The 18,362-nt window shown below is 38.4% G+C and overlaps 1 protein-coding gene across 1 annotated transcript in view; it reads right to left on the reverse strand.

The window, feature by feature from the left end:
- LOC145994438 (putative multidrug resistance-associated protein lethal(2)03659) overlaps positions 1 to 18,362 on the reverse strand; it is a 141,887-nt gene that overhangs the window by 72,131 nt on the left and 51,394 nt on the right. The window contains exons 8-10 of the mRNA XM_083130573.1: positions 17,140 to 17,278; positions 16,495 to 16,605; positions 12,728 to 12,934 (exon numbers count right to left, since the gene is read on the reverse strand). Coding sequence (XP_082986699.1) covers positions 12,728 to 12,934; positions 16,495 to 16,605; positions 17,140 to 17,278 — 457 coding nt within the window. The remainder of the gene's footprint in view (positions 1 to 12,727; positions 12,935 to 16,494; positions 16,606 to 17,139; positions 17,279 to 18,362) is intronic.

Below are 18,362 nucleotides of genomic sequence, written 5' to 3' on the forward strand. Positions count from 1 at the left end.
TAACAGATCCAGTGAGTGCCCTGATTTTTGTACTCATCCAAATTAACAATGCTACACTCTTTGTTGAGTGGTTGTTCCGGTAAAGAATCAGACATGTACACACCCCTAAAATTTTTGATGCCCAGTGGCTTGATCAAAGCTTCAATATCTTGGTTTGTAAGCGGCTCTTGTTTTTTTTAAACTTATTCATGGATCTCTTAACACCTTTGCCTTTTTTCTCCATGACCAGGTTATGGCGCTTCTGCTCATCTAATTCTGCCCTATTTTTCTTGGCATCTATTACTGTTTTTGCTATGGCAGCTGATCCCCCAGCCAAGCTCCCAACAGCCCCGAGAGCAGCTAAGATGGCAGGGATGGTAAATATGAATCCCCCTGTATGCAATTTTTTTCTTGATTGCTGTAATTTTTTTAAATGGGGGTTACTAAGCAACAATTTCATACCATGTCCCTTTGCAATACAAGAATTTTTTTTCTTGCGCTGCTTTTTGGTTAAAAGACTGTCAATAGTTTTAAGAGATTTAAGACCTGCATAAGGTATTTGATACATAACACCCTTGGCCTTCATTGTAGGTTTATTATATACATATTCACAGCCCCCACCCCAGTTTTTGTTTGGTGCTCATAGCTATGGTGGTCCCCAATGCTGCAATTTTTTCACTTAAAGAAGCATCTTTGCTTACAAATCTGCCAAATGCAGCCTCTTCTAATTTCTTGTCTGCAACATGTCTCTTGTCAAGATCAGTATGTGTGTTGTATGCTATGGCATGGTCTCTGCAAGCAGCATCTAGGGGATTAACACCAGGATCACCTCTGTTTAATCTATGATCCAATTTTGTGCCGGGACCACAATACTGATAGCCTGGAATGTGTAGTTCAAATGGCAGCTTGTTTATAATGTCATTAACCAGGCCCCGACCCTCAGAGACATTCCAAAATTTGGGTGGTAGAGTATTAATAATTTTTATAAGATATCCAATCCCCTTAGGGTCATTCACTATAAAATTAGACAATTTGGTGCTTATCATGTCCATAATTCCAACCTTTTCATTGTAAAAATTGTGGTTGCCAGCATTTTCCTCCCCAGCTATCACCAGCAACCTATCTACAAGTTTCCTGACATCATCAACCCACACAAATTCTTTAGGCAGGGTGTTGTATTGTTTGATTCCACTGCCAGTCTTGATTTGTGACCATATGGGCTTGATTAAATTGTTGTATTTTGCTCCACTGCTAGACTTGACTCTTTTTTGTGTGGGATCATTGTTCTGGTACAGAGCATCTGATTTTATTAATATTTCTTTGTAATGTTCATAATCTTGATCTGTATAGCTGCCAGGTCTTTTCCTAGTCATCAGTTCCCACAATCCAGGTGTTCCGGGGTACTTAACAAAAGCACCTTTTTCTCCGAGACGAGATTCTGAATAAACAATCAGATCATCCCTCATAAAAGTTACTCTGAAATTGCCAATTCTATGTATGATGCTACCATCAAGCTCTGTGTCTGCATATAAGCCAAACACCTCATCTTTGTTGTCTTTAGGTGTGCTTAAATATTTTTGAGCAAGAAGACCCAATTCAATAGGATCCTGAGTAGCTTCAATTCTTCTAGGAGCAATAGGACTAGGTGTATGAATACTGGAAAGTGGGGTGAATGGATAATCTAAAATGTTCCTAGCAGCTACAGGTACAAGCTCCGTGATCAAATCTTGATTTTGCTCTGTAACAGTTTTGATATTCTTACCTAAATTATTAATAGCATCAATTACAGGCTGTTCTGTTTGTTTGTGTTTTTCATAAATTCCACGGTTCTCTGATTTCCATCCCTTAAATCTTTTTACAAGATAATCTCTTAACTTAAGATCATCGATAATTGGCCTTTTCATGGTTATTTATATACGTCTCAACGTCTAGAAAATCGTTGATTTTATTTCTGTATTTGCCAGTATTAGGTGTTCTTGTCATATCAATTGTGACAAACCCATAACTGTCTTGGTTCCAGCACCTACTGCAAAACTTGGAAAAGTCATTGTAGCTCAAGTCCCCACCTACATATTCATCATGTATGTGTTTGAGGTTGGTATGATCTTGATGAAACACACATATAAAATTGCTGTTGTCCCGGATCAGCTGCTTCGGTATTTTAGAAAAAGTCTGTGCCAGGTAGAAGCAATCAATGTTTTTGTGTCGGCCCTGTGTAAAGAAATTTCTAACCTTGTTTTGATTATCCAGTATAATGTCATCAAACACAACAACAGAATTATCGAGACATTCATCAAGTGGCTTAACATCTGGTTCAAAAGTGGCTATATCCAGTCCATCATATAGCTTCATCAGCTGCTGATTTTTAATTGTTCCAAGCTCTTAGAGAAGACATACAAGTGCCTGTTTTTCCAGTCTAACCAGTTGGGTGCCAATAAAAAATTATCAACCATTAGTGTAGTTTTACCACAAGCCGATGGCCCAACAATAAGACACCTAATATTATCAGGCAGCAAGTTGCCATTTCTCTTATTCTGCTGTTCAGGTTCTGGCAGCCTTTTTATAACATCCCAGGTGCTCATATTATTACTTTGTCTGCATCGATCCAGCTGTTTTCCGGATGACCTAGCCATTTGACAAGTAACTTGTTGCCTTTTTTTCTATGAGATATGTGTCAGGCTGTTTAGTTTTGCTGAGCTCTTGTTCATAGAACCTGCCTTTGAGAATTTCTCCTCGGTGATCTTTTATTATATATGTGTTAAGGGTCCCAGGTTTAACTTGAACCACTGTAAATAATTCGGTGCTCCAGTTTCTAGTAAAGCCTCTTTTGAATAAGTGCTTATATTTGCTGATTCTTACTTGATCACCCACCCTGTATTTGGCCCTTCTTGTTGTTGGCTGGTATCTAGGATAATAAACAGTCCTGATCAATTTTTGCTCATCAGATGAAGTTACTTCAGAGGGTTTCATGTTGATTGTAGAATGGACCGAGTTGTTATATTTATGTAGAAGTTCTGGAAGAATATTAATCCATTTATAATTACCTTGGAGGGTAAATTGTTTATACATAAGATTTTTTAAGGTTCTGTTGAATCTCTCTACAATTGAGGCTTTGAGATCACTGTAACTCGAGTAATGTTTTATTGCCTGGCTTTTAATAAATTGTTGGAACACTGAATTATAAAATTCTTTGCCATTATCTGTTTGCAAATAGCGCGGTGATCTTCCACTCTGATTGATGATTGTCCTGATGGCTTCTGTAACACATTTTCCAGTCTTGGATTTGAGTGGCACTGCCCAGGCAAATTTTGAAAATGTATCTATTACAGTGAGTAGATACTTGTAGCCCTTGTTGATTTTGTCTAAGTTTTTCAACTGTCCACTTGCCATTTCAATCAAGTCGCTCTGCCATAAATCATCTATGCCTTTTGTGACTACTGGGAGTCTCTTAAAATTATGTCTGGCCTGTCTGTGTAATTCATCAACAATAATTTCTCTAGACATAATATGAAAACAAAAATATTGCAACTATGGGGTGTTCAGCAGCTGATACTACAGGATTTTCTAAATATAATTTGTCCCCTATTTGTATTTTAAATTCCAGAGTGCCATCATCTTCAGTATAGGCTGTTTCCAATGTATCGGGATCTGTAAAATCCTCTAACTCTACACTGGTGATTTTTGGTTTGTTGTCAGCATTTGTTATTGATAAGGTGGGGTAGTGGTGTGCCTGTGGCTGATGCCAATATTTGATCTTGATTGGTCTCAGTGTGCCCCCAACAAAAAACTGGTAATAAAATTGTGCAGGGGACAGCATATATATTTTGCCACCTGGTGTAAATGGAGAATCATATTCTTTGTTGGGGATGCTGTACAATTCAAGAATTACTGTATGTTTTGGATTCTCGATTATGCCTGTTATTTCTTTTTCTGCTGTGAGCAATCTGCTTGTTACAGATTCAAGGTGCTCATTGATGGTCCTAACAACATCATCATGGCCTGGCTTGATTTTTATGTCCACAACAAGTTTCTTGTATTGTTGCACTATTTCTTGGAGCTGGGTGGCAAAAACAGACAGAGCATTTGCTTGATTGGATTCCATGGTCCCTAGCTGTTGCTTGATATTAGCTACAATTTGTTGCAAATTTTCAACAACTGCCAATTTTGAATTTTGAGCAGTAAGATCATGGACCTGTCTTCTGATATCCTCAAACAGGGCATGCAGTTCATTAATATGTTGATTGGTTGGTAGAGTGGCCACTGTCTGAGTGAGATGTTTGATCTCTGCCTGGATATTCTTGATATCTTCTGATTTCAATATGCGATTCACTGCCCTCTTTATATTTTTAAGTTCCTGTGATGTAGGCAGATTTGATACTGTATTTTGCAAAAATTCAAGTGCCAATTTTACATTGTTTAATTCAGAAGCATCAGCCACATTTTGCATAGCATTTTGGAGCAGGGCTATATCTGCCTGAGAGGGTGTTGATTGTTGTAAAATTTCAAGCTTTGTTTGGATATCATCGATCAAGTGATGAAAATGAGATAGCTCAGATTCAGTGTTGAGGTTTTCAAGCTTTGTGATTTGGTGCTGGACACTGACAAGTGTGTCTACAATACCAGGCAGGCGAGTTTCTTGTACATTTGCCAAATCACTTTGCACTGCTGCTATGATACCTTCAAGATGGGTTATGGTACTTTGAATTTTTCCAAAATCTTCATATGTTTCAAGTTGCAGCTTAATATTTGCAACACTCCGAGTTATTGCATTCAAAGCATCAGAAGATGGCAAATTGTTCATAAAATTTTCAAGTGTCTCAATTTTTTCTTTAACCTCGGCTATGGCATTGTGCAGAGGATCCAGATTAGGTATCTGGAGTGACTGAATCTGTTCTTTTAGAGTGGAAATGACTAGATCAAAATCTTCTTGTGATTTTATGCTTTTGACAATTGTTTGGAGCTGTGTCTGGACATTATTTATCTGTTCCTCCAATTGCTGTTTCAATTGCTCAGAGTTGGTGGCCTGGGTCTTAAATTTGGCTTGAAGAGCTGCTACAGCTTCTTCCAAACTTTGAAAATTATCTAATGTGGCCAAATCAGTATATTTCTGAAGCAACAATTTGAGTTCAGAATCAATTTTAAGAAGAGGGTCCATGCATTGTGATTGCAAATTTGTAATTTCTAATTGAAGACTGGCATTGAGTGTGGTCTGTAAAGCTTGTAAATCACTTCTTAATTTCTTGACTCTGACATCAAGCATCAGAATCTCGTCACTGTGATCTTCATGTCTTGTATGGCCAAATATATCATTAGGCATTTTTGTTTTACTGGTTATTTATTATAGAGTATCTGATTCTTAATTCTATAAAAAAGGGTATAAGCTTGTCATAGGATCCAGGGACCTCAATATATAAGCAGTCACCAGCAGAAACAGTATATACAGTGCCAGAAACCATGTTTGAGTGCTTAATTCTATAAATATTTCTCCCTACTGAAATCTTGACATCACCCTCAGGGGTTGTAATAAATTGGAATTGCCCACCTACAGGTAATTGGTAATGATTTAAATTATTGTTAAATATGTACAATATTTTGCCTGTTTCATCATCAACATCTGTAAGTATGCTGTTCAGATGAATAATTAACAAGCCACTCAGTTTAGATATCATATCAGAAGAGGGTTGTGGTGTCGGCAGCTCCATAATAGCCTGTTTTTTGTACCCAAATAAGTTCATAGGCATGTTTATTTATTTCAAATCATGCTCTGTAATTGGGCATTGTTTGCCATTTTTCAAATCACAATGCCCCCAAGGTAAAGTATGTATGTCACATGATAAAATGCATCTCTTATCATCATGTGGGTCCAGGGCCACTTTTCTTACAATATTGCTAGTCAACAAGTGATCCTCACTCTGAATTCTCTTTTCTGATGTTCTAATTGAACTCTGTGATTTGATGCAATTTTTATAATCTTCAAATACAAGCTCTTTTTCCACAGTTACTTTGCCAATGCCCTTGGCCTTTTTGACAACAGCACTACATGTTTTAAAACTGTACACCTTGGCACTTAACCCAGCAAATTCCACAATAACATCACCAAGTGTCTCATCTTTTAACTTGCCAGGCACCTTTTTGTTGTGGGGTTGAATTATTGTATGTTCACTGGTATCAAAGTATGGAAACAATTCAGGCTGTGACATATCTTGATAAACATCTTCTGTTTGAATATCAAGAATAAAACTATCCGTATCCATGTACAATAATTTTACACGATCACCATAAAAAGGTTTCAGCACATCATAATACAATGTTAACATATGTAATTTGGACAATTCCAATATCACAGCCCCTACATAAATAGGTTTATCAAACTTGATCTTTGTTTTCATCATGTTGAAAAGAGCCATGTGCTCATCATAAATTCTTCTGTAATTGAAGTTGGGCTTTGCAACCAATTTTTTGCTCAGGCTGGGGTCAGTAATTATTTTAACATCGGTATGTTTTCTGACATTTTCAATAGTTTTGCCATACACTGAATTCACCATCAATTTAAACAAGCCCTTATCAAATTGGCTCTTTGCAGATGTTCGAAGCTCTGTGTTTGTATCAATGTATGGTTTCAACCATCTTGAGTGCCTGAACCTTAAGACTTTGCCAACTTTGGTCACTTGAACACCATGTTTCATCAGGAACTGGAGGTTTTTGTAATATATGACACATCCCTGTTTCGGCTCCAGAGTCATCATGAGCTTCTTCTGTTTAGAGCCAGGTGAGCACTGAACCTCGGGAATTGGGGGCAGATCAGAAAATTTGTTGTGCAAATCATCAGGAAATATCAGATCAACCTCTAAGAAGAGGCCATGTTCACGGTCATCAAAATTCTGAAGATCTTCAATATTGTAATTTTCAACCCACTCAAGCCCTGCATATGGCAGTTTTTGCATCATGGCATGACCATAGAGGCTGTTTGCATCCACATACAGTATATAATTTGATGGCCGTGCTGGATCATAATCAGGCATATATTTGTTATTTGCTCTGGCATATCTCTGGGAACATTGCACCATCCCTCCTCTTATACCTTTCTCCATAAACAGATACATATCTTGATCGTGGATCAGATCCAATTGCATTTTGGTGTTGAAAAATGTTGCGGCCCATGCTAGGCCCGGGGCACTGAAAAAATACACTGGGTCCAGTTTATAATTTCGCATGGAAGATTTTCTGAATGCCTGCAATATATCAGCTAAGAGGGTGACATCAAGTTTTAAATATGCCATGTGATAATCACCAAATGTCTTGCATTTTAAATTGTTCCACATCAATTGGGCATGGTGATAATCATCATCAGTGATTCCAGATCCTCTGATTTTGCTGTAAAACTCTTCTTGTGGTGGCAGGGAACACTCATCAAATTTAGAAAAATCTGTAACATAGTCATATGGATATACACCCTTCCGCCTAATTAATTTCAGGTCCTGATTTGGAAACAATGCACGTGTGATTTTGAATTGATCATCAGATAATTGATTTGCCAGTGTAGCCAGGCTAGCAGATAAAAATCTGTAAGAATCAAGAAATCTTATGTGAATAGGAACACCATCAACTTTAATTATCTTGCTAATAGATATATATTTCTCATCATTTTCAGCTAAAATATTTAAATTCTGCTTCTCAAACCCCTCGTACCTGATCAGATGATGGAAATCATAATTGGATGCTCCATGGCAAAATATGGGGACAAATCTTGGTCTCTTGATCTGAATATTACAGCTATTACACAGGGCCTGTTTATATCGACCATCTGTATGAGAATGGTGATGTACCTTGATATTTGTATCTGAAAATTCAGAATCACATACCGGGCATTTTTCTGCATTGTTGAAATCTTCAATCTGTTCCTCTGTTAAAGGCAACATGGGTTTTGATTTTAATAAGATGTTATATGCTATGTCACGGCACTCATTTTCTATTCTATGTGCAAATATTTTGATGGCATTTGGTCCCTTGTATGAATATTCTTTAATAACAATACCATCCTGTACAACCACATAACAAAAACTGGAAGGTTCATGTAGCTGGTATGGTGTACTTGAAGATTCCTCGGGATCTGGATTGCAGAATTCAACAGGTTTGACGTTCGATTCAAAATCACAGACAATATATGCTGGGTGTTCCAACAAGGCTTCAGACTTTTTGAATTTGCAATTTTCACTTGGATTGGGCATCACCATATGAACAGGTTTATGGTTCCCACAGTATTTCAGATGCTCAATTAACTTGTTTTTAGCAATTTCTGCATTCTCTTCCCGAACACCCTTCACCATTTTTTGACCATCAAATACAGTTAAACATCTTCTGCACAACTTAAATATTTTATGAGTTTTGTCTAGTTGTGTTCTCACCAAAGCTTCAAGATTATGTATCAGAGTGTAATGATATGTGCCATCCCCTTCAATTAAGAGCAGATCAATCGGAATAGCAGATTCATCATCAAGTGTACTGATTCTGAGAGGTGCTATCAAGCAATTGCCAGTGGAACAAGTAAATACATTAATAGATAATTGTTTGCCATTGATGTGCCTGGCCCTTTTTTCAAATTTATCAATATTCTGAACAGACATTGGATATTCTAAACCCTCCATTGCATCGTCAAAATCATGTTCATGCTGTTTGTAATAGCTTATTCTCTCAGGATGCCTTGAAACTGGAAACAAAGCAGCTAATATACACCACAGAAAACATTTCTGGTCGGTATTTTCTATATTAACCACGGCTCTTCTGTTTTTAATATTGGCAGGTAATGGCAGATATGTAGATCCTTGTAATGGGCTGAATTCAGAAATATTAACATATAACTTGTGTGGAGAGCCACATAGGGTCCATCCAGACTCTTTTGCTGCAAATTCAGAGTGTTTAATATTCAATTGATCCATCAATCTGCTTATTATTTTGTCTGAATTTGAATTTGAATATACAGGTACAGTTTCTGTTACGTGGGGGTGTATAAATTTTGTAGCGTTTGGCTTCTTATATTGTGTATACAATTTGAGGGATAGCTTATAAGAGCCATTTTGTGCATTTAGAATTGCCTGGAGATCAGAATTTATACTGTTCAAGAAATTCTCAATGCCGCATCTTGGCTCTGATACAAACCGGTGATCCCTTAATTGGCCATTAAAACTGCTACGGATAGGTTCATGGCGTGGCTGCTTTGCTGCTCTGGCATTAAGAGGTGCTTCGTGCTTTCTTTTCAGACCAGATGTAGATGGTTGTGCAGAGCAAGTATCTTTATGTGTATATGTGAAGTATTGCATGCTGTATTTTCTATTGCATTTGGGGCATATTTTTGTGGGAGTTCTGCATTTGTCCGGGTTACAAATCTTTTGATGCTTGGCCCAATTGGGGCTGGATATATTTTTATTGCATTGATTACAATATTTTTGACTTGGCATTTTTGTTGTTTATTATATACAATTTCCTGGGTTTCAAATCAAAACTCTATGCTGGATAAAAAATATCAGCTGGGTTCAGCACTGTGCTTTGTGTGTGTATGTATGTATGTATGTGTGTATACACTTAATATTTTTGGCTTTGGTATTTATATACAATTTCCTGGGGTTCAAATCAAAACTCTATGCTGGATCAGTTGAGTTCAGCACTGTGCTTTGTGTGTGTGTATATGTGTGTATGTGTATTAATATTTTTGGCTTTGGTATTTATATACAATTTCTTGGGGTTCAAATCAAAACTCTATGCTGGATCAGTTGAGTTCAGTGCAGACAAAAAAACTGCATAGCTCTATGTCAATTAGTTCTTGAGTTTTGTATTTAGGAACCACTTTGGCCCCCCTGCCAAAAATTGGCTTTTATTGCATCAGTGTATATTGTCTCTATGACCTTACTTGGGTTATTCCAGTGCAGACAAAAAAAACTGCATAGCTCTATGTCAATTAGTTCTTGAGATATTAATTATTTTGTATTTAGGAACCACTTTGGCCCCCCTGCCAAAAATTGGCTTTTATTGCATCAGTGTATATTGTCTCTATGACCTTACTTGGGTTATTCCGCCAAATTATATGCTTCAAGTCTCCTATACTTTGGTGGAGCCTGTTCAGGTTCTATCCCCCACTTGTGGGTTCCACTGCCGATCCAGCAATGGTGAAGAATCTGCACTGTGCCCTGGCTTTTATAGTTTTGTCGGACCAATCAAAACCTTGCTTGCTTTAGCCAATCAGAAAACACCACATCAGCACATTATGTCATAACCATTTAATCAATTAATATTGCACAACATGATGCAATAGAAGTGTGCCGGGAAGTAAATATGTATGGATGTGGGTGGGTGGGTGTGGGGGTGGGTAGGGGTGGGTGGGTGTGGGTGTGGGTGTGTGGGGGTGGGTGTGGGTGTGTGGGGGGTGGGGGTGGGTGGGGGTGGGGGTGCATCTTGGCTTAGTTTTAAGTGCTGTGTTCAAAATAAAAATATAATGGCTGGTAGCTGTATCCAAGCCCTATTATAATTTTTGTTTCTGCATTCTGTCACTAATTTTGATCCTAGGCCAGTAATATTTTATGGGGTGACTCTGCATGTTCCCCAGAGCAACATACTCAAATTTTGAAAAAATCGATTATTTTATTTTTGCAATTTTCACTAATTTTGATCCTAGGCCAGTAATATTTTATGGGGTGACTCTGCATGTTCCCCAGAGCAACATACTCAAATTTTGAAAAATCGATAATTTTTTGGATTTTGATTATCTCTGGAACCATGAATCCTAGAGACATGGGGTTTGTTGCTTTGGCCTGGGCATGGCAAGATGCAACTTTTTGATCTCTATAATTTTTCAAAAATCTCTTGTTGTTCTCTAGATCTTAAATAACTTGCCTATTTTTCAAGATAGGTGCATGGGGGTTGCATATTTGAAATCTAGAGGCTGTTTAGAAGTTTTGTTAAAAAATCGATAATTTTTTGAATTTGAGATTTTTCATAAACTATCAGTACTGGAGACTTGAAATTTTGTAGGCATATTCTAGGCATGATTCTCTACATTTTATGTCTCTATAATTTTCCTGATATATGCAATACTTAAGCTGTAAATGCCTAATTTTTATAAATAGAATTTTCTGAAAAGTGTAATATTAACAAAATTTTGAAATCTATACCTGCTAGGGCACTATAGCAGTCACTATACTTAAGATATCAAAAAATATCAAAAGGGGCATATTTTTAACAAATTTATGGACAACAATCTCACAGAAGTGCCTTTTGTAAGTATAGGCAAATCAATCTGAGGGGGGTCATACTTTCCGAAATATTCCCGAGGGCATTTTTACAAAAATCTTAGATTAAACGGGGGTTCCACACTAGAGCAAAAAGCTCATATGGGCATGTTGAGCAAGTTTTAAGTGTAAGCAAATCTGCTGGAGGGGGGTTCATACTTTCGTGGGTTTATAGTACCGTAAATACCACTACTCTCGTTCAGTCGGCATGGATCTATTTTTTGTTTACTCAGGAATAACCCTATAAGACGTCAGAAAATATGGCTAAGGTCAACCATGAGGCAAGACACTATTGAACATAGAAAAGGAAATTGTGGTGGACTGCAAAAAAAATCTTCAGGAATTTATACACGAGAGCAAAAAGAAGAGCATTTACTGTAGGATTAAAAATTATGGGTACTCGAGTTTGGACTACGATTAGAAATTAACCAGTAGACCTACATAAAACGAGTCGCACCAAGATTTGGCTTTTTCAATTCTGCGTTAATGTATGCTAACCATTTTTTTAGTATGTCTTCTATTTTTAATCGTCGTGAGAAAAAGTGTCTTTTTGAGATTTTCAAACGATCGCTCTCTTTGAAATTCTATAAATAAAAAAAACCGGATGGCCGGATTGTGATGAAATTTTAATGCGGTGCAGACAGAAAGGTTTTAATCACAATTCTTAATTTTCAGATTTTATGAAATTTTAAAAAACGAAGCAACTTTTCTAAGTGTTGTGTAGTCCTACAAATGCAATATTGGTCTTGGTTTGAAGCTCTTTGCATCTGTTTTAAAAATCCATTATCATTGTGAAATCACGTTGCGAAACCGATTTTAATCAAATTTTTTTATTCAACGGAGTATTTTCTTTGTTGGTAGAAAAGTTTCTTGTCTTTGCGCTTTCAACTGAGACTGTTGTATTTCTATATTTTGAAATTGAAAACTGAAACAATATTAACAATTAATTACAAATAACACTTTGTTACTAATCTTGAAGTTAAGCAGCTGCCTTTATCCCAGAAAAGAGGATATTTCCAAATTTTCCTAAAAACCCACCCGAACCATTTTTGGAACGGAAAAAGAGGTTTTGTCCGGGTAAAAGAGGACGTCTGCGTCGCTGTACCGGTTACAGCGAGCCCACGTGTGTTTCTCAATCAGGGTGATCCGTTAGGGATCATCTCCTGAACGGGGAGCTGTATTTGCTCGAAATGTCACGAATGATACAAAAGTGCCCCGGAGAGAGGCCGGTCTGACGCTCGAACTAGGTCGGTTGACGTTGCCACACAGCGCGCGGAAACCAGCGACTTTTGTCCCGCTCTCGCTTTCCCATATGTGGCAACAGCGCAATTCTGCCCAGCCACCTACGTATTTTCATGGCCGTGCGTTTATTGTACCATGAACTCATAATAAACCGTCCACAAATAATAACTTCTATCTGGCGCGGGGCTCAGATTTTCTGATGATCTGCCACCAACTACATGGAGTACCTTTCCTGCAAATTTTGGACCGGATATGACGACCAACGTTCCGGGCTTGAGGGTCAGGTTCAAATTCTTCAGGGTCTTCTCGTCCGTTCCTGCATCCCATTTGGCCCAGCAGTCGGTCATCTTGACGGCGAACTCTTTCCCCTTGAGGGTAGGGCCTCCCAGGACAACGGCCGACTCCGATTCAAAGTCGTCTTGGCATAGAAACATCTGTAAGGAAAGAGACTATGCTAGTCTTCGTAACAGATACACGCTGCAGAAATCGAAAAGAAATTTCCTAAGATTCTAATGTTGTCGCATGATACACACAGCAGGATCATCCATCACTTGAAGCAAAAAATGCATAAGTCTGTAGTTCAGTTCAAATGTTTAAGTGTATCGTCGATAAAGATGCAGGAAGATGCACCAAAAGCACATGAAACGATGGATTAAAGTGCAGCTCGGCACAGAAAGAAATACTGACTTGCATCACATGATGAACTGTGAACCTGAATCTAGATAAAGCCCAAAAGCACACTTTAGTGCATCAATCGAGGCGTTTCTGGTTCATGAGGTTTTGATGCATTTAGTTTTAGGTATCTTAGGTTGTTGGAGGGAACAGAATGCAGTTTGAATTGTAATGGGAAATAAGTCGACAGTTCTATTTCCAGGCACTGTGGCGGAATGTTTACTGTTACACTCAACGAAGACAGAGGTCCCAGATTTCAATCATAAGTAAAGCATGAATGTGTTTGTGCCATTTGTATTTCGTGTTTTTCGTCGCGCGACGATGAGGATGGATGACTATTGAATACGCGGTCGAACGTACCAGCGACAAGACGTACCAGCGACAAAACGTACCTACCACCTGACCATCTATCTGCGAAGGGTCTTCTAATGAGTCTAAAAATATTTGCGATACGAAAAACGTACCACTTGATGGGTCGGCATCAAAAATCATTCACCGAAATTACGATTTTCTCTAGTTTCGTTGATTTCCATCACAATTTATCCGCGCTTTGGATTGGCAAAATTAATACATAATGCATATACAGTGTGTCCGAGAAAAAATATACCAATAAAGAATTTAAGTAACTCAACAATCGTTAACGATAGAAATGTCAAATAACGTTTATTTGGAAGAGGGAAGAAAGGATTTTTTTTTACCACCAGAAGGGAAAAAATCGTAACATAATTAAGCGCATGCGCGGCTTTGTTCGTGAGTAGTCTGTACAATGGCGCCGTTTACTGTTCGTCAGAAAGTTGAGTGCTGCTTTTGGTTTGCAGAATTGAAGTCTCCTGTAACGGTACAAAGAAGATTCCGGCAACAATATGGACAGGAAGCACCAGAAAGTCATTACATTGTTAAATGGCATAAACAATTGCTGGAAACAGGGTCTTTGTTGAGGAAGAAAGGTAGTGGTCGGAAGCGTGTGAGCGAGGATAAAGTGGCTGCAGTTCAGGAAGCTTTCCAGAGAAGCCCGCGTATATCTGTGAGACGTGCTAGTTCTCAACTTCAAATTCCACGCTCTACTGTGCATGATATCGTACATAAAAGGTTAAGGCTTAGAGCCTACAAGTTACAGCTTGTTCAGAAACTAAAGTGCAGTGATAAACCCGCTAGGTTTGATTATGCTAGTGAAGTCCTATGACGCATTGATGATGACAATGAATTCCTGACACGCGTAACATTTTCAGATGAGGCTACCTTCCACATTTCCGGAAAAGTGCATAGGCATAACTGTAGAATATGGGGTGAGCAGAATCCCCATGCAGTTATTGAACATGAACGCGACAGTCCAAAGTTGAATGTGTGGTGTGGTTTGACACGAGATTCCGTAATTGGGCCCTTTTTCTTTGAGGAAGCTACAGTTACAGGTGCGAGTTACCTGCAAATGTTACAACAGTATGCTGTACCTCGTATACCTCATTAGTACATGTTTCAGCAGGATGGGGCCCCCCACATTATGCCCGTTGTGTTACTAACTTCCTTAATAACAATTTCGCTGGTAATTGGATTGGGAGGGGTGGACCCATTAAATGGCCACCACGGTCACCAGACTTGTCTCCTTTGGACTTTTTCCTTTGGGGTTATGTGAAGACTGGTTTGCCAAATACCTGTGCAAGACCTCAATGATCTCCGTGAAAGAATTATCGATGCATGTGGCTCCGTCACTCATCAAATGTTGAAGAACACTTGGATGGAGGTTGAGTACCGCCTTGATGTTTGTCGCGCCACCAAAGGAGCACACATTGAGATCTACTAAGATGAAATTTTTTTCTTGTTCTTTGGTTAAAAAAATTATATGATTTTCTCTTCCAAATAAACGTTATTTGACATTTCTGTCGTTAACGATTGTTGAGTTATTTAAATTCTTTACTGGTATATTTTTTCTCGGACACACTGTATAGCTATTTTGGCGTGTTTAAAATCAGCTGTGGTTAAGCTGTCGTCCGCATTTTTTCTTTTGTTTTATCTTTTCGTCTTTTTTTCGATTTTCGTTTTAGTTATGTCAGTTCTAACCTAACCTAACCTTTGTCGTGTAGGTTGCCTAGAGTATCGTTGTAAATCTTGGTAAGTGCCGTGTCTTCCTCTCGAACCCTTTTTTTCGCCTCTTGCATACGCTTCTTCATATCTAACTGAGCATCATTCGGGACTCCACAAACGTGATCACTCGACGGGCCACTAACCACTTTATTCTCTTTTGATTTTAAGTTCAAGCGTTTTCCTTGAAGTGGTACGTTTTGTCGCGGAGTAAATATCTTGAAGGTAGGTGTTTATCTGAGTGGTACGTTTCGTCGCGAAAACCCAACTGGAACGTTTTGTCGCTGGTACGTCCTGTCGGGACACCTTGACAATTATATGAAACTGAGGAACACCCACACTTACACCTAAGTTTGAGTTCAAAACTGGAACTTTCTGTGGCAAAACTGTGGACGATTCACTGAGCACGTTCAGCCACTGAATTGGAGTTGGGTGGATTTCTTGCGAATAACTGACAACTTTGAAATACACTTCTATTACTTCTTACGACATTGAACGCAGTTTCAGTCAATATAAATCCAACTTAAGAGACAACAGAAGGAAATTCACTTTCCAACACTTACAACAACATTTTGTTGTTGATTGTTTTGGAAACAGAAAATGAAAACACATTTTGTTGTATTTACAATTAATGTCAATGTAAGCGTACTCTATTTTATGTAGCCCGTGTAGTGCATTATATTATTAAAAAAAAAGGTAAATTTTTACAATTTTAAGTCCATATTTAACTCCATATTTTGGTGAAAATAACTAAATATGTATTTACATTAGGGCTACTTACCGATACTTGAAAATTACAATTATTAAAATTTGTTCAAAATATTGATCAATAATGGTGTGCAAATATACTTCTCCAATTTTATGTATCAATTTACGAAGAAATTTGCTTTAGAATTACATCAGAATATTATGTAATCACAAAATATGGTTTTTCGTGCAAAGTTGATGCAAAATAAAAATGAAAATTTGAATTTTGCATAATTTCCAGGATAATTAGACTCTGCGAAACTGTCGCGTGGCATTCTTGCGGACCCCGTGAAATACCAATATGCCGGAAAAGTATCGGCTGGTATCGGTAGATGAATTCCAACCGATACTTTCCGATATCGGCCGATACAGATACATCGGCATCGGTATCGGCTCAGCCCTAATTTACATATTTAGCACATTTTTACTACATAAGCATGTCCCCTGGTTATCACTAACATTTGTAGTATGCTTATGGAACTAGAATAGTTACACGTGCCTGCATGAGCTTGAAAGCATGGCGAAGTCTGTAAGCCTGAAGTATGCCAGTCGATCCATTTGTCACTACAGTTCGCTGGAGAATGTTCAGGTAAATGATAATGCAGGTGACCTGTAAACAACAAATATATTACACAAAAGCCGATTCAACTATGGGTACGTTCCTTAAGTCAACGAATCGAACGAAAATAACTGGTCTCGTGAATAGGGTGAAACCAGAAATTTTACCAACTTAAGACTGGGATGGACTTCTGGTCGACGCCAGGGCAGCAGGTCTCGAAATTTCCTCTCCTTTCAAAAACCCGCTGTGATATTCCAAAACCTGAAAAGTGACATCAGCTTAGAATTCCTTCTAGAGCACTGATGTGAATCTTCGTGTGGTTTTCTTTCGCTGTTGTCTAGATATTCGCAACAGTTTAATGAACCATCATAGCAGGCTTTCGATAGGAGGGAGACATTCGAAAATAGCTGCCCTGTTGTAACACTTGTTGCCAATTATGTTCAACATGAAAAACAACCTGTACATTAAGAATAACATTACAATAATGGTTCATGATACGATTTTGATTGTAATGCATTTTTATACGTAATCCACAGACAAAAATTTATATTTTTAGTTTTACTTGCAACATCGTTCTGTACTTACATTTTTTGCTGAGAGTTCATATCGGAGAAGGAAGAAAAGAGTTACAACAAGGCAGATGTACAACCTCCCATAAACCAGTCTGCACACATAACTCAGCGCCTCGTTCACGAAATATCTCCATATTGTGCTCATTTCACGCCTGAAATCATAAGAATACACGTTTTTCTCTTAATGCACGTTTATGGGTGCTTCCCTAATAGAATACTGTCTTTGGAAAGATGGCGACGAGTGCTGCAGCAAGAGCTTTTCGTTCGAGCGCTCAATAGTTCGCACGGACGACGCTAGATGGTGTATGGAATTGAGCTCTCCTCGCTCGCCATGACGTCACGAGCGGACGACGCTCGACCAGGGGCGCGTCGAGTATCTGAGCGATGCTCGCTGAGCAGACAGCAGCAGACAGAACATTTACTTGACTCATTAATCAGAATATCAGTGCCTTTGAGTAATCTGTGATCAAGATGGCTGCATCGAGTGAACAAGATTGCAGTGATTATTATAATAATAATAAACATTAAAATACTAAGATTTCGTGGGCCTCCCCTATGGCGCAGTGGTAGCGTCATTGCCTTGTAATCAAGAGGTCCTGGGTTCGATAACCGGTGGAGGCACAACTGGTTCGGATCCCACTTTAAACTGTAGGTCCAGTCCCGATTAGCCTTACTGTGCATAAAGTGGACATAAAACAGAAACACAAACAAAAACTAGGATTCCGTCACAAAACAATACCTGGGTGCTTATTAATGAGAACAAAACAAAACAATATTCACCAAGCGGGATTCGAAATTTTCATTTTCACACACTTGCACAACTTTCCAAAACTTCAGTGTATATTTGGAATAAACAACACTTTCATTTTAATACAATCACAAACGGTGAAAAATTGTATTACCTTCTATTAGTTGTAGTTCCTCTGTAATTACACTATACCGCACCGTCAATCAGAAACATTCGAAACACAAAAACTATATATTCTGTGGCGAGCAAGATTTAAATTCGCTCAGTCCTCAGCGAGCAAGTGAGCAACGCTCACCGAGCAACGCTTATTTGGCCGTCAACATACTCGACGCGCCCCAGGCGAAACTAGCGGAATCCATGAGAAACGGCCAGAAGTGCACGTATAACCGTCATTTGCCTGTGATGTCGAGCTCCAAAATAAAGGATAGTGAGGTGAAAGACACAGTGAAATTGATACTTAAGTGAACCATATCATCAGCTGCATACTA

Source organism: Lepisma saccharinum, chromosome 10 (assembly GCF_977018435.1).
Source record: "Lepisma saccharinum chromosome 10, izLepSacc3.1, whole genome shotgun sequence".
Lineage (NCBI taxonomy): Eukaryota > Metazoa > Arthropoda > Insecta > Zygentoma > Lepismatidae > Lepisma > Lepisma saccharinum.